The 22,594-nt window shown below is 43.6% G+C and overlaps 1 protein-coding gene across 4 annotated transcripts in view; it reads left to right on the forward strand.

Annotated features, from left to right (window-relative positions):
* KIAA0232 (KIAA0232 ortholog) overlaps positions 1 to 22,346 on the forward strand; it is an 813,590-nt gene extending 791,244 nt beyond the window's left edge. For 3 of the 4 annotated variants that reach the window (XM_069631995.1, XM_069631994.1, XM_069631997.1), the window contains one exon: positions 19,734 to 22,346. In XM_069631995.1, coding sequence (XP_069488096.1) covers positions 19,734 to 19,907 — 174 coding nt within the window. In that variant the 3' untranslated portion in view covers positions 19,908 to 22,346. The remainder of the gene's footprint in view (positions 1 to 19,733) is intronic. The other variant, XM_069631996.1, reaches the window with a different exon arrangement.
* Positions 22,347 to 22,594: the final 248 nt, after the last annotated feature.

A 22,594-nucleotide genomic window follows, 5' to 3' on the forward strand; every position in this document is an offset into this window, starting at 1 on the left:
TCACTGGTTGGCAAACCAACGGTTGCCCGGCCGTCCGAGAGCCCATTCGACCAGAGCGATCGCTGCTACCACGGCGTTCTTGTCTGGTGTGCCCCTGCTGGACATCTGCAGGGCTGCTACGTGGAGGTCGGCGCACACCTTCACGAGATTCTACTGCGTCGACCGGGATTCCAGAGAGGAGTCCAGGGTCGGCCAGGCAGTGCAACCTGTTCACTTGAAGGTGTGCATGGTGAGAAGGTTAGAGTTGATTAATGTTGAGTTGATGAAATGTTTAATGTTGAGCCTTGCACAACCTCCCATGGTTGTGCATGTGTGTACTGCTTTCTATTCATGAGCATGTGAATCCATGCCAGACCCCATGCTGGAGAAGGAACAAGTTACTTACTGTACTGTAACTGTGTTTCTCCAGCATGGGTCTGGCTTGGATTCACATGCGAACCCTCCCTCCTACCCCTCTGCGGCTCTTCTCTTCGTCCTACTGCCACTTTACGTGCTACCAAATCTGAAGATGGCTGCCAGAGGGGCTTAGGTAGAGGGCAGTCATTGGCTGGGGGCAGTATGACCCATAGACCAATGATTGGTTACTAGTAGAAAGACAGTTCAGAAACGAAACTGAAACTGATTTTTTCTTTACCGAGGATTCCCAGCCTGAGGACGGGGAATATTCATGAGCATGTGAATCCATGCCAGACCCGTGCTTGAGAACAACAGTTACAGGTAAGTAACTTGTTCCCTCCTTTCCAAACTGGTGGGAGCTGAAGAGGGGGCAGTGCCTCCACATGTCCTGCGATCATGGTTATATATTGAAGTCCCACCAGCAAGGTCTGCGATTAGTTTTGACTGGTGCCCACTGGCACAGTGCAATTGCTCCTGAAACACAAGAAAAAGTGTGTAAGCAACTGATTTTTCCTTTTGCTTCAGCCAAGTCTGTTTTTTAATGTACAGATCCCAAATCTCAAGACAGTTTTTAACATGTGCCACTGCTTCTTCTGTAAGCCCCCACAATCCTCCTGTCTTACAACTCCTGACTCCCATAGACTGCGAAACCACGGAACATTCCAATTTCAACTGAGAACATAGGCTGCACCTCATTTTTTCCAGCTCCTGTCCTTTTTAACACTCATTTTCATCAATCGGTGTGACGGTAGCCTGTACTGATTGTCCTTGAAATAGCCGACATACTCTACATAAGGCTAGATGCACTTAACATTCAGTGTTTCTCTTGAAATTGAATAGTCTGGGAGTGCCAGTAGCGTGTGGGATGAGGGACCACATGTAACAGACATCTGTAGACCTCTGCCTTTCCACCTCTCATGTGGTTGTACCACATGTTATCTGAATTGGGGTAATGCACATCTGAGATACTATCTGAAACACCTTAATTTTTGAGAACTTGTTGCTCAGTGGCCCTTCTCCTCCTGGGCACTGGCACATCATGAGACCTTATGTCAATAACTGCTACTTCAACATTTTCATACCTACCCTCTCTAACCCCTGTTACGCATAGACAAAAGCAAAAGAAAAGGGAAAAAACAGACAAAAATACATCATAACATTCTTGTTCCTGTGTGCTGCTCCTTGAGTGACCGAAGAAAAATCAATGTCCATTTGTCCACAAGGAAGTCCTAATCTAAATAATTTCACAATCTCATAAGAGTACCCATCTTTTTAGTGTTCGGGTTGGTTTCTACTAAGGTCTTGCTTTTGTGGATGTGGGTTGGTGCTTGTGTCCCGTTATAACATCTGAAAGATTGATGCAACACTTTCTACCTTTACTGCACTCTGTTGCGAAAATGATCCGATCTGGTCCTTGAAACCTCAGTTGATTCCAATGGCAGACACAAGGTCTAATATAGACGCTCTCCCCTGGGAAGAGTTGAGGTTGCTATAGGGACTCTGGATAGACACCTTCAGATGCAGCCGGCTGTTGATGATGCAATGCAATCTGTGAAGATAAAACTTTTAACAATGTTGGTTAGGTACCCAAGATAATCTTGAAACTCTTTCCGCTAGGATATCCGGAGACTTGTGTGCATCTGAGGCTGTGCTTGTAGGTGACAGTGGTGTGTGCAGCCTCCTCTCCGTCACAATTTCGTGAGAGGTCGGGCGATGTTCTTTCCTAGGCTGATTCCCAACACTAAACCAAGCCAATAGAGGACAGTGTAACCGGTTCCTAGACAAAGTATGGCAGATTTTGGAGAGCTTTAACAATCCATTAAGGTACTCAATGACACCGTTGGCTATTGGATTATGCACTGAACACAACCTGTGCTTTATCCCCATTAAAGTGATCTCATTAAAAAGCTTTTTAAAGAAGTGAGTCCCGTTGTCAGATTTTAGGACGTCACATCTTCCCGAGTGAGGAAATACTTTGCGTACCCCAAATATAGCTGCTGATTTAGCATCATGGTGGGTACAGGGTCCAGCTTCAAGCCAACGGGAAATGGACAGACAGCAACAAATAAATAATGAAAATGACGGCACCTGTTAATTACATTGATGTAATTGATATGAAGCTCCTTGAAGGGCCCAGAGGGTAGGGCAATGCTCCTTTCAAAGTCTTTAAGAGAATGGCCTGTGTTGTACTCTTGACAAGTATTGCAATTCTCCATGAAACTATCTCCATGCTCTTGCAGCGCTGTGTTGTTTTAAACATGAGATGGGTAATGCGGCTACTCAAGTGCAACTGTAAGCTACTCTTGGGGCATCACTACCTTACCTGTGAGATGCTGTCTCAAAATCAGCGGATAATAAAGAACACCCACTTTAACTCTACAAATCATTTTATTGCTGTGAGGTCTTCAGTGATTTGCTTTAGAGGTACATAATTATATGGAATTGATAACTGAACCTGTTGCATTACTAAATCGGGGCACTGGAGGATCTGCTACTTCTAGATAAGCGGCTTCCTTCGTGCACTGCTTCGTTACTGAGAGCAATTGGATCAGTACTATTACTATGCGTGGCACATTTTACTGTTGCTGGCATTGTTAACACTTCAAATAGTCGGGAAAAGTAACGCAGCATTTTGGACAGATGTACTGTCAGATCTCTTAAATCCTCTCCTATACCATCACAACAACCCTGAGTGCACAGTAAACTTAGCATATACAGAATCGGAAATAAATGGTGTGCATTTTTACTGCCAATTTCTAGTGCCTTGAGGACCAGTAATTCTGCCGTCTTGCGGAATAATGCGAAGGCAATCTCTTCTTTACTCTGACCTAATACTCCCAATCCACGAGTCGCACAATTCTGGCAACAGTCTGCCTTTTAACAGTGCCCTGATCTATCGTCAAGGAGCCATCAATAAAGAGTACTTATTCCTTTCCTGGTGCAACCTACCTGACATTCGGACTCTACATTTCTATTTCATGTCGCACAATCATGCACAACCTCATCCAGTTTACTAGCTCGGCTAAGAATGTCACAGGATTGGCTGTGGTGCACCTTACTGGGTGAATGGAAGCATTTGATAATATCACCTTGCTCTGTTTGTGGTAAGGATTAACTTAGATTGCAAAAACTGCATGCTCCCATATAAGGCTATCGGGCAGCCCATAGTAATGGCCGAAAACATCTGAATGGCAACAGCTGCTGTCGCTAAAGCTTGCCTACAGGGAAAATTACCCTGCATACCTGGATCTAAAAGTCTGCTATAATAGGGTAAAGGCATGTGACCCATAGATGTTTGCTGCGTGAGGATAGCCATCATCACTTGCCCATTCGAATGCGAAAACAGGAAAAAAGTGTTTTGTATAGATTGGTGTTGCTAAACTGGAGCATTACTGATCACAGCCATAAGCTCCTGGAAACATGTAATTATTTCCTCTGTCCAGCATATCAAACCCTTCACTTTTTGCGCTCCCTTTAGTCCTTGCAATAATGGTCTTGTGTAGCTAGAGTAGTCAAAGATCCTTGACCTACAATAGTTATAGATCAATAGTTGGAGCCCTAAAAGTTTTTTCCATTTGTTTGACAGTAACTGGCTGTGGGGTTTTGTACACTGTAGCTGCTCTCTGGCATCTCTTTCCTTTCTGCTGGCGATGGTACTTGCCCTAAATACATTACCACTGGCTGTCGATCATGCAATTTCTTTGTCCACCTTGTAGGTGAGCAGAGTGAGAAGCGTTATTGAGTCTCCTCCACACTGCTGCTCCGAGGTGCTACACACTAACAAATCCACATACTGTTATGTATAAATTCCCCAAATCCATCTGTACCACCCTGTTAATGATACTAGGGGATTTACCATAACCATGCAGTAACTTTTTGTGCTGAAATCTCTGCCCATTATACCTGAACGCAGTGAGATATTGAGAATCTGGGTGAAAGGGAACCAAGATAAATACATTTTTTTAAATTAATCAGTGTAGTGAGTGAATCCAGTGGGAATATGAATATGAATGGTAGCAGGATTTGGAACAACTAGGAACTCTGCCTCAACAATATTATTCAAAGGATGCAAATCCTGTACCATCCTCCAACTAGACCCCTTCACCATCTTTACAGAATATATGGCTGTGTTGCATGGGTACACTGATGGTTGCATTATATCTTGCTGCCACAATAGTATCATAGATACATTTATCAGCCTCCCTTGCCATATAGGGTATTGACTCACTCAGGGCAATATTGCACCTGGTTTTAACTTGATCTGTACTGCCCCTATGCTCTTCAATAATGCTACCTCATGGTGCTTACGGGTCCACAAGTGGCTAGGTACTTTCTCTAAATCCTCTTGCAAATGTGGCGATGCAGCTTTAGCCATAGACCTAATCTGTGGTATCTCTATGCTCTATCGTAATCTGGCTAGGTATGCATATCTCAAATATCATCTCTCTCGTGTCCTCGGCATTCTCGAACAACTGTTTGTCGGATTCTCCTCTCCATTTAATGACAACGTTGGATTTATGCCCAGAACTCTGTGCCATTCCTCTCCTTCCTCATCTGTACCTAAAAGAACAATCTTGTCTTTTCTCGTAATCACTGCTTCTAGATGCAAATTAATAACGGTGCCTATCACTTTTTCTTGCAGGACAGAATAGGAACTCTGCAGGCACGTGCAGCGCTCAATCTCTAATCCCAGGCACCCATCGTAGCACTATCGTCACCCCGTAGAGAAACAGATCTGGATGTACAGGCACTGTGCTATCGCTGTAACATGCTTGCATAACTACTATTATCCCATTGGTATACACGCCTGGTGTTGGGCACACTATACCTTCCTCCGAGCTTCTCATATTCATTTTGCTCAGGAGATCTCTGCCCAAGAGATTCACTGGGGTATCTGCACAATACAACAAAGAAGCTGATACAGCCTGTGTACCTACCGTAATAGGTAGAGCCTTTGTAGGATCCAACAAAATTGTCAGAGAATCCCTGCATGTCCATCTTTCCTGTCAGGGGACACTTACCTTCCTTGAATCAAGATTCTGTTGCCCCTGTATTGACCATAAAAGTAAATGAACGGCCTCCTATCGTCACACCTACCTGGGGCTCCTCTTCCAGATCAGTAGTGACTGATAGGACTGGACATGTCTGAGCTCTCTGTTGGCTGTCCTAGTGAGGATGTTCTTGCGCCTGGGAGTGGGTAAGTATTGCACTCCGTCTGTAATGTAACAAAATGTGTAGAGCGCCAGAGTCCCCCTAGGAGACACTCTTCGGTATAGTGTCACCGTACTTTGGTTTAATGGATTCTTATCCCATGATTGTATAGGTGCCTGTGCTGGTACAGCTGGATGTTACATGTCCGAAGATCCGAAGGCATATGGCATTGTTGGGGTTTGGGGGGGGGGGGTTGTATTTGTGATGAGGGGATGATGGGCAAACCTACTTGCTGATCCGTTTGGGAATCATAACAATATGGAGTATACTCCTGCAATCCTGAGCTTGGTCCCACAAACTGACCTCCATATTGTCCACCAAGCCTAGGCCTCTTCCCTCCCAGTCCACCCTTTCCTACACTCTGAAAACCACCACTTTCCCCTCTGTAAACTTCTCATCTCCCTTCTTTATGTAGCATATTCATCTGCCCATTCCTGTGGCTTATTCTGTGCATACTGCCCTTGGCGTCCTTCAGTGTAGCTTGTAATCGCCCCTTCCATACTTAGCTTGTTTTGCTTCTTCTGTTCTTGCTTCTTTTCAGCTTTCTGCGCCTGTTCCACTGCTTTCTCTTTTTCTGCCTCCTTCTACAATGATAGACTATGTGCACCTGAATTTCAGCCTAACCTTTTGCTTTGATCACCACTACTTTATTTAGATCATTGTGTACATCTTTGGCGAGTCCCTTCTTTAACATATGATAGAATATTGAATTTTTTTATCCCATGCCTAACCTGTCTCAGCTTGCCACATTTCCTGAATTTGCTGAATATACAAGGCAGGATCGTCTTCCAGTACGAACAATAATGGAGTTAAAATGTTGCTCGTCTGGGTACGCATTTCTCAAAGCTACCCATGCACGCGTCCTACAATTATTAAAGGGAGCGCCGTCATGAACATTAGTGTCCAGCTGGACCCCTGGATACACTACTTTTCCCAAATATCTGCCTGCTCCCCCAATAGAGCGCCAAACAAACTTTTCATATCCCCCACAGCCAACATTATCCCTACTGTCTGTTTTTCCAAAGCATAAATCCACTTCCCTACTCGTGTAGTGAGCAATGGTAGCGTTTTCATAAAATTATTTCTATCCATGTGTGGCTATGGTACATAATGTGCTCTTCCCAGTTACTTCTGTAATGGCAGAAGTGCATTCCCTTCACTTTTGTCTGAGGCATATCTGTTCCCTTTTTGCATTTCACAACAGCCACTCTGCCGCCATGGCGCGTCCTAAGCTGTGGCCCCCATTATGTAACCTCCCTTGTACCTCTAGGCGCTTCCACTGTTCCTCATCTGTTACCCATTGTCCTCCTTCTGCTACTTCTGCTTCCTTTAGAGTATTCATTGAATTGTAGCCTACACTACCGCAGCACGCCATTTTATGTGCCGCATCTTCAGGTATCCCATCTAGACCATGATCACCTGCGTCTCTGTCCACCTTGACATCTCTAATACACGAGCTATTTATCTTAAAAAAAGAATGTCCCGATCTAAATACCTTCTCTTGGATAAACTACTGTTTCCAAGAGCAGTAAAGTGAAATTGACTTTACTTACATTTGTAACTTTCTATACCCAGCACACACTATCTTACAATAGGGTGCAGGAGGGGTTACCTAGTATCCCCTTTGTCTAGCTTCTCATGTAACATTTTTATGTTACCCTTTTCTCACTGACTGGCTGGTGGCAGTGGTTTAGTTTTAAGTACCGCGGTGTGCATTTACTGCGGACTGCGTTCGCTGCTGCAGAAAAGCGCCTAAGGGTGCCATTTTTGTCAAAATGGCCCCGGTCTTCTTTTTTCGCCATTTCTTTGTGGAAAGGTCCTTCTTGAGATTTGCTCTGCCCCAAACCAGGTTTGGTCCCATTGTTCGCTTTGCCTTTGGCAGGATTAATGACTAAAGCCCGCCTCTGGCTCCAGGGTGTCTGGGGGAGGCAGGAAGTGAGGGAGGTGCCCGAAACTCCCTGTACGTAGTCTCCTAGGAGACTCAAATGCACTGTAGTGATTGGCCGGCTGACTGTCCAGCATGGACAGCCACCCTGCTGGGTGACTGACAGCTGAGCTGGAATAAATGGAAGAGAACTAAGGCTAGGCTTTTGGCTTGGAAGGCAGAGTCCGACCACTGGTTGAAGGAACCGAAGAAGAACTTGAAGAGGGCACCTGCTGCAACTCCTGGACCGTTGGTTTGCCCGGTGAAGCCCTGCTGCTGTGCTGGAACTCCAAATTCATATTGACAGAGAAGCCCCTGCAAGGATGACTTCTCCCCTTTGGTGGGACCAATCAACTCCAAAGTAAGCCATCTGGACATCCGTGTTGGAGCTGGTTGAATTTCCACAGAGTTGCTGCTGGAAACCGAATAGCCAGGGAGAGGAACACCAGATTGTGTGCCTTGCTTTTAAGTTGGCCAAGAGCTCCAGGAAGATCCTCTGGACTCCAAGGAAGCAGGACTGACCGAGCCGGAGTCCCCTCAACAGTGTGCGGGACCCCAGAAGCAAAGAAAGTCCATCTCGACAGCCAGGAACCACGGTGTTGCTATTTGCGGTAGTTCAGAGCAGCTGAAACACAGAAGTGCCACTTGTTTGAAAGATTGCCGGTTGCGAGCGGTGACCGTCCCATTGCAGTGCAGGAGTCCCCAGAAGTCCTCCCTCTAGTCCCCACGACTGAGGCCCAGGAACAGTGAGATCTGCAGAGCTACACAGGAACAGAAGTCATGTGCTGCACCTTTTCTTCAATACAAAAGTACTGTAAAGTCTGAGAGAATGTACCTATCATCGTAGAGTTGCTTGCATCTTCTACTACTCACAAGTCTAATTAGCTTGTGGCCCTACATTTGATTCTTCTTTTCTTCAAAGACTTCTAAAACATTGTGCAAATACTTTTCTACTTACCTACCAGAAGTGCTTCATCCTATATAAGACTTTTGCCCATTGACTCTGGCCTAACCTGATATGCTGGCCTAACCTGATATACCTAAATGACACTGCTGAGGGGGATCCAAAGGTGTTTGCCTGCTTAAGAATATCTCTGGTCTCTTGTTGCTCTAATAATCCTTTTCCTTTTACCAACTTTTAACAGTATTCTAAATGCCAACAGTAAGATATTCATGTCCCCAGCACCTTAGCTATTGAAGTCACCTGAGGTGGTAGGTTGTGTCTGTGGGCCATCACAAAAGGGTCTTTACTGATTTAGAAACTAAGAGTGTGTTTTTGAAATATTCTCGAGTGTTACTGTTATATTGCTCCCTTCTGAAGAAGGTTCATTCTAACTGACTGATAAATAAATGAATAATAGTTTATTCAAGAAATCTTTTGTGTAAGAGTTTATTTGAATATTTGTCACTGTGAATCTGTATAACTCCCCTATAGCTCACATTGACCCCTCTTGAGATAAGCCTGGCTGCTCAACACGCGACCAAGCTGTGTAGTGCAAGCTTATACCAAAGGCTGGGTTTCCTATACCTCTAGTCGGATTTTGTGTAGTGCACCCACAGGGTACGGCATACAAACTTTGCCTAGCACATGCATCTGCCTTCTGACTCAATCCTACCCATTTCCTGCAGCCTCCCACAGTTTCCACAACTCAAGGATGCTCTGCCTATTCTCCAATTTCTTCCCCTTGTATTTCGCAGACAAATAGGTGTACATGTGCTCCAAAATACCCCTGTGATACATTCCCTCTTCAGGCCAAGATTTAAACTTCCTGCCTTATAGTTCACTGAACCCATAGTGATACTTCAGGATTTGTTCCTTATACCGTGAGAGCGACTAACACACACATCCCAATGGAGTCTCCATTCTCCTTTCCATCTTAAACAAAAATAAAAATGTTGGAGAGTCCGATCCTGCTTCAGTCCAATTGATATGATATGATAGATTATTTATAACGCGGTTAATACCCAGAGTTTTCTAAGCGCAGACCTGGGGATCGAACCTGTGTTGGTCTGTGTCGTCTTGCTTCCAATTAATACTATAGCCCATTAAACAAAAACCAATCCCTACCCCCACCCCTTTTTACCCCTCAATCACTCACCTTGTCTTCTCTCAAACCTCGGTCACTTCCCTCTGGGCTATCACTGGCCCACAATAAGCACTCCTACATATAAGAAAAATACAACATTAATAAAACAAAACACTAACTTATACCATGGTTCCTCATCTTTCCTTTACAAAGTAGTGTACCCCTGCACACACCCCTTTATATAGGGACAGGAAAGTACTGCGTGTCCTCCATATAACAGACTACAGCATGTTCGACTAAACGCTGTCTTTCCTCGACTACGAGATCACTCTTTACTAATTGACTACCAATAAGAAACAAAAATAATAAACTAAGAATTGATGAAAAAAAGGACTTAAAACATATAACTATTTATTTCCTTCACACTCACGATTGCCTTTCTCGCTCTTCAATCTCCACTATCTTTCTGACTCAATTTAACTTCACTGACTCTATTCAATCTCACACATACCCACAGCCCCAAATAATCACCTTTTCCTCTTCCCCCCCTCCTTTATTTCTCACAAAATGCACTCGCCTAATGTCTGTCTGTTTTTATTAGTTGTAATGCGCAATCATACCCTCAGGTAACAGTGCGCAGCATTTACATGAAACTGCGAAGCTTAGTTACAACAACAAAGATATATAGATACACACAGTGAAAGTAATATCAAGATTATGAACATGTATACAGGTAGGCAGCAGTACGTACAGGCAACAGGCAATACAATAAGTATAGCTGGCAGGAGTAAAAAGGTCTATGCAACTGGAGGTGTTTGGGGCCTACGTTTTCAGCCATGAAACGACCTTAGACCGGAAGTTCTGATGGGGCAAGTCCATTCTGAGAGTTGATGGTAGAGAGTTCCACAGTTTAGCTGCTTTCACTGGGAAGCCGATACCCCCTATAGTGGAAAGTTTGAAGTTGGGGACAGAGAGGCAGTCTTTATAGGCTATTCTTGTGGGTCTCGGGGAAGTCTGTCTATGAAATCAGTCAATCAAATAAATAAGGGCCGCGTTGTTGAGGGATTTGTGAGTGAGTGAGGCAGTTTTTAGGAGAATTGTGTCTTTGATAGAGAGCCAGTTATTCTGTTGGCAGTATACTGAGATGTGCTCTCTTCTGGAGATACCCAGTGCCGCTCTAAGAGCGTTATTCTGGAGAGTTTGAAGTTTGCTGGTGATGGCTTTAGAGGACCCCAGATAGAGAGCGTTACAATAGTCTAGGCGGGACAGTATAAGGGCTCTGGCGAGGGTCAAGCAGCTGGTGTCGGACAGAAAGGGTTTAGCTGTGCGGATCAGTTTGCACGTGTACGCCGTGGAAGATGCTAAGGAGTTCACCTGTCTGTTGAAGGAAAAGGTGGCGTCCAAGTAGAAGCCTAGTGTTTTAACTTCTTGTCCTACGTTGATACTGTTGCTGTCAATCATGAAGGAACAAAAGGCAGGACCTAATTCTTTTAGGCTGGTGGTAGTACCTAGGATAATGAGTTCAGTTTTATCATCATTCAGGCATAGTCCATGTGTGGCCATCCATGCCTGGATGATGATGTACACTCTATTCACCAAGGCCAAGTCCTTCCCATAATCTCCTGAAAGCGGAAGGAGGATCTGGGTAGCATCTGCACAGTTCGTGTAGGTGATACCGAGATGATCCAAATCACCGAAAAGGGGCTTGGTAAATATATTGTACAGTGTAGGGGAGACACAAGAGCCTTGTGGCACGCCGCAGGTGATAGTATGGGGTCTGCTGCATCTGTAGGTGAAAAGACCCTCATGGTTCTGCTGTTGAGGAATGATCTAATCCAAGTGATGGCCTCCGCCGAGTAATGAGCTGATGTGTGTAGGTGCGTACATAGGACAGAGTGATCGACCAGGTCAAATGCTGCCGAGGTCTAGTAGTAGGAGTAAGGCGACTTGACCCTTGTCTCTGAGCATGTCGATCTGTGCTTTCAGGTCAATGAGAGCAGTTTCAGTCCCATGTTGCGGACGGAAGCCTGATTGTCTAGCTCCTAGTAGGTAATGTTCTTCCAAATACTTCTGTATTTCTATATATGCAACCTTATCCAATATTTTTAGAAGGAATGGTACGGTCGTTATGGGTCTATAGTTAGTAGGTATGGCTGGGTTGAGTGTGTTTTTTTTTTTTAGTAGTGGAAGTACCCAGGATTGTTTCAAGTTAGTGGGGATGGAACCGGTGGAAAAGGAGGCGTTGATTAATTTTGAAATGTGATGAAAGGGGAGAAGTTGCGGGCAGCATCTTTAATGAGCTGTGCTGGGCACAGGTCTCCCTGACAGTTGCAGAGTTTTAGTGACAAGATCATTTTTTCTACTTCAAGAGTGGTGACTTTAGAGAAATTGAAGCGAGTGGTTTCCCTTAACGTGAGCTTTTCGGGCAGTTTGGAAGGGAGAGGGTCGTTCAGGGAAGCTTTTTTGCAGGAAATCTTATTTTCAAAAGTAGTGATCTTGTTTGCTAGGGCATTTTGGATTTCTGAACACCAATTTTTATCTTTGGTGCAAGTATCTGGTGGTGCTATGCGGGTTTCTAATTCTTTGAGAATAGAAAATAATTCCTTTGTGTTTGAATTCGCTTGGGATATACGGGAGTCGAAGTAGGATCGCTTAGCAAAGTAGATTTCTTTTTGTAGAGGGCAGCTAGTTTGGTAAGATTGAGTTTATTGGCTGCTGAAGGGAGTTTTTTCCAAGTGGCATCTCAGTTCCTTTTTTGCTGTCTTAAACTTTTAAGGAATGGTGTGTACCATTTGTTCAGATGGGTTTTGGGCCTACTTGGTCAGAGTTTTAGAGGGGCGATTAAATCCAACGAGGTGGACATGATTTTGTTGTATTCTTCAACCAAAGTCTCTGGACTTAAGTTGTCGGGAGTGTGTTAAGTGTAGGGCGTAAGTTCAGGATGAGTCTCTCCACAGTGATACTCTTCTTGTTTCTTGTGAGTGTAGGTGGGGCCCTGCTGATCGGCATGGGTGGGGGTCGAATAGTCGAGAGCATGAACGATACTAAATGGTGGTCAATCCAGGCTAATGGTGAGATGTCGGTGATATTAGCTAGACAATAATAGTCAGCCACCCAATCGAGTATTCTGCCCTTAACATGAGTGGGTTCCATACATCTTTGGGAAAATCCTAAATTGGAGAGGGTATTAATTGTAGTACTGGCAGTTAGGTCTTCCGGGTCATTGAAGCCCATATTGTAGTCACCAAGGGTGAGTACTTGAGTGGAACTTTTAAGGTTGCTAGATATTATGGTGTTGATGTCCTCATCAAAAGTGCCTATTGGGCCTGGAGGGCAATAGATTAAATGGATATTGAGAGTTTGGGTATTGGTAAGAGGGACTTTAACCGAGAGTAGTTTGCAAGAGGGGACTTTGATAGTGGTTACATTTCTCATGGTAAGGCTGCATTTGTGTATAATTGCAAAACCCCTTCCTCTAGAGTTGGGTCGGACTTGTCTCAGGATGGAATAATTATCTGGGACTGCGAGCATGAGCATTGGGCCTGCTGAAGGATGAAGCCAAGTCTCTGTAATAGGAGGTCGAGGTCTTCTTTGAGGATCAAGTCTGCAATTTCTATTGCATGAGCTACTAGTGATCTGGCGTTAATTAGGGCTCCTTTGATTTGAGGGCTCTCGCTAATTTTGGTATTTGTGGTTTGGTGGTGGTCTTGTGTTAATTCAGGAATACCCTGATTAGAGGACCTATGTGGAAGTATCGGATTAGAGTTCTAGGATAAGTTAGGTTTGAGTATAGTTAGGCTGGGCCGGGCAGTCAGAGTTCTTAATCTCTGTATAGTGGGCATAGAGCGGGCGAGGGGCTCGTAAATTTTAGCTAATCTAGCTCTAAATGTATTAGAGTATCTAGTGATAGGTGATCGAGGTGACATGCTGCGCAGTACTAAGGTATTTATAAGGAGCAGGAGGCTAGCGACCAAGCTGGCGCTCATGAGACACAAGCTAGGTAGTTGTAACATATGTATTAGATATATGGGTGGATAGCTTAACGCTAGGACAAAAGTGCGGGCCTGGGCGTCCTCCAAAGCTGTGCCCCTTCCAATGACTTGCACAGCTGGGCTGCAGCACCCTGCTCCAGAGAACAGGCAGGCCTTTAGGCAACAGTGCCTGTGAACCCCTCTTGGTGTGGACTGGTCACTCAGATAGGCGCCTTAGCAGAGTGTGCGGCAAGGAAACCCCCAGCATCTGAGGGCCTGGACATCACGCCGGATTCAACCAATGTTTTCATGTGGTTTTATTATGTAGTTGGTCATGACATCCTGAAATATAATTGTTCTGTTATCTCAAAACAATGTTCAACAATTGACTCTCCCCATTTGTCAGAAGTTTTAACCAAGTTCGTGATGTGTGATGTAACCTCCATAAGATCCGATCAAAAGAGAGGGAGGAGTGAAGACAGCGGCCATTCCTTTGATCGCACAATAGCCTCCTTATTTCCCTATGCAAGCTGGCATCCCGAACTGCTCCTTCAACATTGCTTGGCAACTTCCTGGGAACCCAATTGGAATCATAAGACACCGGTCAAGGTCTGCCCTCAAGCATCCATTTCATATATTTATTGGCTAACCCCAACCTGTCCCTCGCAACCTAACCGGACCCGCTGGTCATTCAATAATAAGGCTTTGTGTTGCCGGAAAGTTTGTCCCTCACATCTACACATCCATTTAGCCATGAAAACCAATCTAATAACGGTTTGTTCCGTCCTCTACTCCAGGAACCGTTTGGCCTGCTATCGCCATCTGCCTGATGTGCTTTGCTTCATCCCCCTCTCCTGACCTTGGTCATCTAAAACATTTGTGGTGGGAAAGAAACTAGGCCACTGAAAACCAAAAACTCTGCAGCCTAAGGCTCTAACTACGAAAAGACTGCAATCTTCGAGAAGGCTTTATGTAAAGACAGCAGAACTCTCAATGTCATGGCTCTCTAACTACATATTTATCCTAAGGCATCCTAAGTCCCCATGTATCCACTTAACAAGTATACTGCTTTTTCTACTGAAAACCCCTTTCCTCGCAAACGCGGAGCTCCTCACAGCTCAGTTCTTTGCGCTACAAAGTTGTACCCCACCACAATGACATTTCGATTACATTGTTTATATTGCTACATGATGCAAACTAAAATGTATTCAAACTAGATACAAATCTCCAAACTACACAGAGCATAAGCTAATTGCAACATTATTGCGTTTAACCAAGCCGCACTGTGGAATAATGCAACTTGCTTAGCTTGAACCTCTTTCCCCTATCGGGATGGTGTATGTGCATCCCAACATCCCCACCCCTCCTTAAGAATTTCCAGGATGTGTCTGGGTTCTCTCCAAAGGACTTGTTCGAGTAGGAATAACTCATGGAATCTTTTGCGCAGTGAAAAGGGCTCTGGGTACTAGCTTTTTGTAGTTCCTTGCATCTTATTAAACCAGTTTCCAGGGAGGTTCTTTAGGGTTTAGTTAAACGCTTCAGAAGGCTATCTGTGTGATGGATGGATGGAGGTTTGCAGACTATTTATCTGCAACAGGCTAGTCCTATCAGCCAGACGTTTGGACATAAATGTACCATTTTAAGTAAGAATGTCCTTAGTGGCTCTCTCCTGTGTGGAGTATGGTATTAAATGTTTCAGGATGCTTTGTGTGGTGTATGACCTCGTAGGGAAGGCCTTAGGGTAGTATGTTGTAATCCAAGTAAATGAAGATATAGCAGTTACTGGCTTTGGATAGACTGACAGTGCCTACCTTGATCTCTCCAATCTGTCACACTAGAACATCTATAACTAGGGATGCCTTGCCTACATCATTCCTATAGGTCTTCTGACAAACCAGATGCTCTAAAAAATATTCTTCAGTTTGTTGGTGGGTCCCAGGCCACTCTAACCCACCAAGGGAATGCTCCTGGGTTTGCCACCTTTTGGTTCCCTACTGAAAATTGTGATTGGGCAGATCAGTACATTTTCCAAAACGGGGCAGGTACCAGTAGCTGAGCTGAATATCTTGTCTGCTGATCCCCTGCTTCACATTCTTCACCCTATGTAGGAGGCCCCTTTATTGCCACAAAACGTGGCCATGTAAGACTTCTGTCCTTCAGTGGCTAGAGCAATATCAAAAGGAGCACATAACGAGTTAGTTTCTATGTGCAAAAGTGAACTTTGGTTCCAAAGGGTGCCTCCGTCTCGGATTCTGGTTGCTTGGATCCATGCTATTTGGGTGTATTCTTATCCCTGCCTTAGCTGGACCACTGTAGTAAATGAGGACCCAAAGCCAGCTTCCTTCCTTTCTCAATTCAGCAACTAGTCTCTCTTTTGGCTTTTTGGTAGGATTGGGTGGGGGGTGGCCTGCATTGCACAAATCAACTAAGCTATAGGATCCTCCTCTTGGATGCTTGCTGTGCATGAGATATAGTTGAAAAGGAGCACCTTTGCCACCCGAGAGTGCCAACACTAAGATGTTACAATGTATTGGATCATTTCAAGTCTACTTCAAAATGTTTGAAGATTCTTGCAGTGAACCTCCCATACACTCTTTCCTGCGTTTTCTCCTAAATTATAATTGTTTGGATTATCGCCCGAGGTGAAGCCTCTGGTCCCGGCTGTGGGGTCTGCAGATGTCACTCTGTCACGGCCACAAGTTGTAGCAGTTGGTGGAGCTTCACTTTGAAGAGCCACACTGCCTTTCTGGCCCCAGTTTTGAGTGCTCTCGAGTCTTATCGCTTCCCTAGCGACCCAATTTCATCTACAGAAGATCCTGTCTTACTTTAATCTGATCCGGACCCCCCTTAACTCTCTGCCACCATGGGCCCGACTCCTTCAGACCAGCGCCTTACCCCTGTCTTATCTATTTATGCCCTCTCGTTCCTCCCTATTCTCCCTTGTTTTTGACTCCTTAGTCCAAGACACCTCTTCCTTGTTCTCCAGGGTCCCTGGGGAATCCTTCCTTCATGCCACCATATTTTCTTTCTCACTCTACCACCTGATGTTTGTCTGACCACCACCTGTTCTACCCCCACCACATTAGTCTTTCCTCCTGCCAACTGAGGATATTCTTCTTCCTCCCCCTATCTCCTCTCCTTTTGCCTCCAATCTCCTTCTCCCAGCTCTCTCAAACCTCAACTCGCTCTTCACTTGCTCCATACGCAAGTAGTGATGTTCAGTTTGTCTGTTTGTATCACACTATCCCTCCCACAGGGTTGGAGCGCTCCCACTTCAGTGTTATTTTGGTAGGAGGACTGCAGCTTCAAGAGCTAGATCTTCCTTCTTGGATTTGTGCCTTGAGTGTTTGAGCACATGCAATAAGTATCCTGCCCTGGAAGCGGAGCTGCGTCTGCACTGCTCTAGAGGGTGAATGTCCATTTACTGCACATTAAGTGGGCATTGCATTTATAAGCATGGTCTTACGTTGCCCTAGGCTGGTGCTGTAGTACATTATATGGGTGGATGTGTCCCTGAGCCTTGCTGCTTGAATGTTGCCCTTGAAGGGCTAGTAACAATGGCTTGGTACACTTGGCGATTCCCCTTCCCGCCACTGATTGTTCCCAAAACAAAGCAGTGGATTTTGTCACACCGTCCTGTCCTTGATTCGAGGATAACATTCCCTCTCATTTTTGAGCTGCAGGATTGTAGAACTCTTCCATGTCAAACCTATCTTCTGCGTAGTGCACTCAAGATTATATATTTTAAAACTGGAGTGCTCCATTTTGGTTAGTTTTAGGCTGTACAGCAGGCTAACCACTCGCCCACCCCCACACTCCTGCACTAATAAGCACTAGCTGGTTCTATCTTTGTTTTATGGCTTCACATCCTGCTCCTCTGTGCTCCTTCCAGGTTCTCACAAGATGCCATGTTCCGCCCCCCCACCCACGAGATACCTCTGTTCTGCCTCGTATCTCGGCTAGGGATGTAAAGGTATAACGGTATACCGTGAAACACTTAATTGAACAATAATAACCATCACATTTTTTATACCGGTATACCGTTAAGTGTGCTTTTCAATCTAATTTGTAAAGGCTGCAGTAAGCAAGTGCTGCGCAGTCTTGGTCTTGCACTGTTGGATGTGCCGTCTGCCAAGTAGTTTCAGTTGGAGCAGTTTTTAATGCCATTCCATAAACCACACGTGCCTGACACAAAATCAATATGTTAGCAATAGGAAAAATAAATACAGTGCCAAGAAGGAAAAGGGTCTACTTTGGGTTGGCGGCTTTGGGGTTTATATATTTATAATGGATAATGTTTGGTAAACATATGACCAAATATGTATATAAAAATTGCATCTAGATAGAAATATGATTGTTAGCATATACCACACTAGCATATGTGATTCTTAGCATGCACTACACTTAGAATTCTGAACCCAGCTTGCGTCACATCTTGTCAGAAATGTGACTGTTAGCATGTGCCACACTAGTATGGAATTCTGAACTTTAGCTTGCGCGGCATCTAGATAGAAATGTGACTGTTAGCATGTACCGGACCTAGATGGAATCCCACAATTGCAAGGACAGCAATGCCAACCAACTAACAATTCCATCCATCTGCATACACCTCTCAACTTATAACCAAACACAACCACAAGCCTTAAACGCAGCAATCCGCACAAACTTCACAACAATGCAACAACAAAACAAACCACACACAGACTTGCACAACAGCACACGACGACTACGAACCATAAAACACCCCAAGCCCAGCAAACGGATCCACCGGGCTGAGGCTGCCAACAGCACATCACTGCTCTCTTGCACTTTTCCAGCTTATTCCCACCAACCCACCCCCTCTCCTCCCCTTTTCCAGAGCCGCCAGAGCGCCAGGGGACCACTTCGGTGGTGATAGTGCACGGTACAAATGTTGTTTAACATTAACATATGACAATGGGGGATTTCCCTGGTTCTATCATCGAATTTACAAATAATAAGTCACACTGCCAAATTCACTCATCTCTGTGGGTATTTCCTGCTGCCATACCAAAGGGTAACATGTCCGTGATTACGAAACACCTTTTGGCCCGCAAGTAAACTAAAGGCTATAACGTAAAGAGTGCGTGTGCACCTTTTAGAAAATATTTGTTAAGATTAGTTAGTTCCACCTGCTATACCGCGATAACCATGATATACTGTCATTTGGCAAGAAGGTTATCGTACCGTCATGAAACTAATACCGTGACACCCCTAATCTCGGCCCCAGGTTGCCCCCCCCCCCCCCGCCATTTGCACACCTGCACTGCCCCCATGGCAACTCTTGCACTCTGGGACTGTTTCTGTATCCCTACAAGCACTTGACACCGGATGTCTGCACTTCTTATCCTATTTATTCTATTTATTAACCTCATTAATTCACTGTTCATCCCATGCACTTTTCCCCTCCCCCACCTCCACTGCACTTCCGCGATCTCAATGTCACCTGGCCTAGTAGGATCGCCGTCTGTCTTCCCTCTGTTTCCCCTCCCTTGCCTCTTCGCGCCTTGAAACACTTATGTATAGGTGCGTTATAAATGCCATATCATATCGTATGATTCTTCCCGGTGTGGCAACTTCTCATCCCCCCCTATAGCGCTGGGATGCTGCAAACACCAGTAAAAGAGACCCGTGTGGGTCTCTTATCATGGTGGTGGCCTATCTGGACAGTCGGGTGGATCTCTGTTTGGGATGTGACCGCTGCTGCAAGGCCCTCATGAACCCGAGCAATCCAACATCCTAGATGGTGTGTTCCCTACAAAACAAACCAATACCTCAGGGCCATCACCTAGAACACTATAGTAGTGTCCAAAAGGATGATCACAATTTCAAACCGTCACCAAAAAAGGGGTCCATCAAAGTAATGAGCGTACAAAACGAACACTGGTTTGGGGGGGTGAAGGGCGAGACTCGGGCCAAGACGTAAACTTGTGCAGCATGTGGCATCAGGAAGTTGAGCTTTTGTACATAATGGTGTAGCCAGTACACTTAAATATGACTGTTTGATAGATCGCAACTCTAGAAGACTAATACTACAGCTAAGTAAACACTTTCATTTGTGTTTTTGAGGACCCTCTTAAAATAAAACTAGAGAGATTTTGGCTGAATAAATGTTGGCATAAAAAGTGTAAACGCCTATAAGCTTGTGCTGGTATAATTTAATGCATAACTGTTTTGTATCTCTAGGTATCTTCTATTGGTAAAGCCCGGTATAAAGGAGAGCAGATTGAAAGCGAAAAGAATTGTTTTCAAAAGAAAATCTATTCCAGCGAGCATTCTGGTTCTGATGACACTGTTTCAGAAGGTCGAATTGAATGGGCTGATGCTTGCGAAGAACTTTTTTCTCGAACTCATCTATAAAACTGCATACTAGTAGTAGTGTATCTATTGGTTAAAAAGTATAATGAGACAGAACATTTATTGAGAGCCTGTTACTCTAAAACAACTACTTTTGTTTCCTCTTCAGTTAACTGATTCAGATGTGTATTTATCTTTCACTTCTTGCTTATTTCATAGTTGAGGATAATCCTGTTAACATTTGTTTTATTTGAGAAACTGTTGAATTCATGGCAATTTGAAATAGATTAGACTATGTAGTCCTAAGAATGAGCGTGCATGCGCTTGTCTTTGTAGTATCACTGCTAATTTGCATCTCTGCTTCAGTTGCTTTAATTTGTAACTCAATCTTTGCCACCCACTATTTCATTGATCTGGTATCAACCAACCACTTCTGCTGTTCAAAGATTTTAGCTCTTGACATATTTATAATTCTCTAAAGAAACTGGAGATAAATACTTGACACTGTAATATAACAGTGTCTTTGTGAAAGCAGGAGGAACATTATTTCTTCATCAGTCTGTAACTTTGAGGTAGAAACAACAGGGTTGTGGTTTAGAGACTCCAAGAATACTGTGTTTTCTCTCCTAAAATGTCCCCTCCTTACCTTCACCCCTTGTTCTGTCTATGGAGGACAATATGGTTTATTTTGCCAACTGTAGGAGCCATGGGTTCTTAAGGTTTTCACAATATGAGGGATTTATTTTTCTGCCTGTATGTCAACTGCAATATAATTAGATTGGAAAAAATTAAACTATTGGCGCAGTAAGTGGATTGTAATTAATTCTGTGAGAGGTATGGGAGCACCATGCAATGTGGCACAGGATTGCATTTACATTGGCAAAGGTACATGCTATACAGTGCAGTGTGCTGTAACTCAAACAATCTGCAATGCTTGGAGTGCTCTTATTTTAAATATATATATGCAATAGTCTGTGATTGACTTGAAATCCTGAGGCTCCTGCAGTTCGCTTCTATTGTGATTGTACTTTAGTATATCCTGTAGTTAATTTTGTGCTTGAGAGAATGTTGTAGGCAAATGGAGAGCGTGTGGTGCGTTTGGCAACTGAAGATGCAGAGAAGCAATTTCAACATGTGTGATTGAATTAGTAATTGTTCATTTTGCGGCTTGTTTCAAATGTGTTTTTTTTCTTCAAAATGTATAAAAGTCACATAACATCATCGAGGTATAACTGTTCAAATCGGAAAGTCCTAGAACACATTATGCACAATGTACAAGTCGGGGGAAGCAATATTTCAAATATTAAGTATCAAAGATGTAAACTGTTAATCTACACAAAATAGCAGCATGCCTCTACTAACATAAAGAAGTACAGAACATTTGATAATGACTTGGAAAAAGCTAAAACACTTAATTCTTTTAGGGCAATAACTTGTGATGAGATCTTTTAGAGTTATCTGGCTTTAAAATGTTGTATAGATTCTGGGTTGGTTATGTGGCATCTTTGGGTTTTTCAAGTTGCATACTTTCAAACCATGAAACCTAAAGAAGCCATTCCGGATTGTAAGCATGCAGTTTGAAACCTACAACTGTTCTATAAGAAATAATGTGGTAGACACTGTTTGTATGAATCAAGATTCCTGTTTACCCTGCGGTGAGCAAAACGGAGAATTGAAATTTTGTTACATTTTCTGATGGAACTGATCTAAAGAAATGTGATCGAGTTGTAAAATCTTGCCGGTTTGAAAGTGTGTTTGCTATTGAAACCAAGAAACTAACTTGCACCCTTACTTAGTAGTGAGGAAGAATTTCCAAGCATAAAATTAGTCAGTTTTCCCAGGTGTTACTTTTAATACAGCATACTTTTTGACACTATACTTTATTTTTGTAATTATTTATTTAAGGCTTTTTTTGTTTGGTATCTTCTGGAGCTTCCTTAAAAGGTTGTTAGCACCTGCACTGAGGACTGTCTTTTTGAAATAAAGGTAGAAATATATAAAGGTCAATTTTCTGGAAATCTCCGAAATGAAGACTAGTAGACTGAAGTGGATGCATTTCAAACACTGCATTCAGCTCATTTTATTTTGGGTGAAGTCAATTCTTTAGGAAACCAGCGCTACAAATAACAAAGATCTTGTTAGTTGTGGAGGTAGATGTCACATTGGATTTACATCTAAAATGGTCCTAGGAAATAGTACATTTTCTTCACTGTCTTCAGAACTAAACTCCAGTTTAGAACATGTCCGGAAATTGGTGTGGTTTTACTTATTTTTTTCTATATGAATAAGACACATGCATTAAAGGTTGGCAAAACGCTGAACGCACTGTGGTATGAAGCGCATTGCATATCCATAGCACTGAGATTATCAGTTTTCCATTCCTGGGCTGAAATTCAGTTTTTACTTCAAGTGGTTGTATTGCTCTGATTTCACGTACACCAGAGTAACTGATTTTGTTTTCTTGTGAAGTTAATTAACACAGAATAAAACATTTTAGAATGGTCTTGTCTTATTTCTCTTAAGTTCTCTGCAAGGATTCGTATGCAATTGGCTCTTCTGAGGAGGGTGCTTTTGAACGAAACTTTATTGACCTAAAAGTAAAGAAAGTGTGTCACAGCACATCCTGTATTCATACATTTTTTTTTATGTAGACATTCTGTTAAGGTTTTTTTAAAATGTAAAATAAAAAAAAGGCTATGCAGACATAAGAATACAGTTGAACAGGATTTGTAGGGCTTGTGCATCAGCTT

The sequence above is a fragment of the Ambystoma mexicanum genome, chromosome 6q (genome assembly GCF_040938575.1).
Source record: "Ambystoma mexicanum isolate Mex_15411 chromosome 6q, UKY_AmexF1_1, whole genome shotgun sequence".
Lineage (NCBI taxonomy): Eukaryota > Metazoa > Chordata > Amphibia > Caudata > Ambystomatidae > Ambystoma > Ambystoma mexicanum.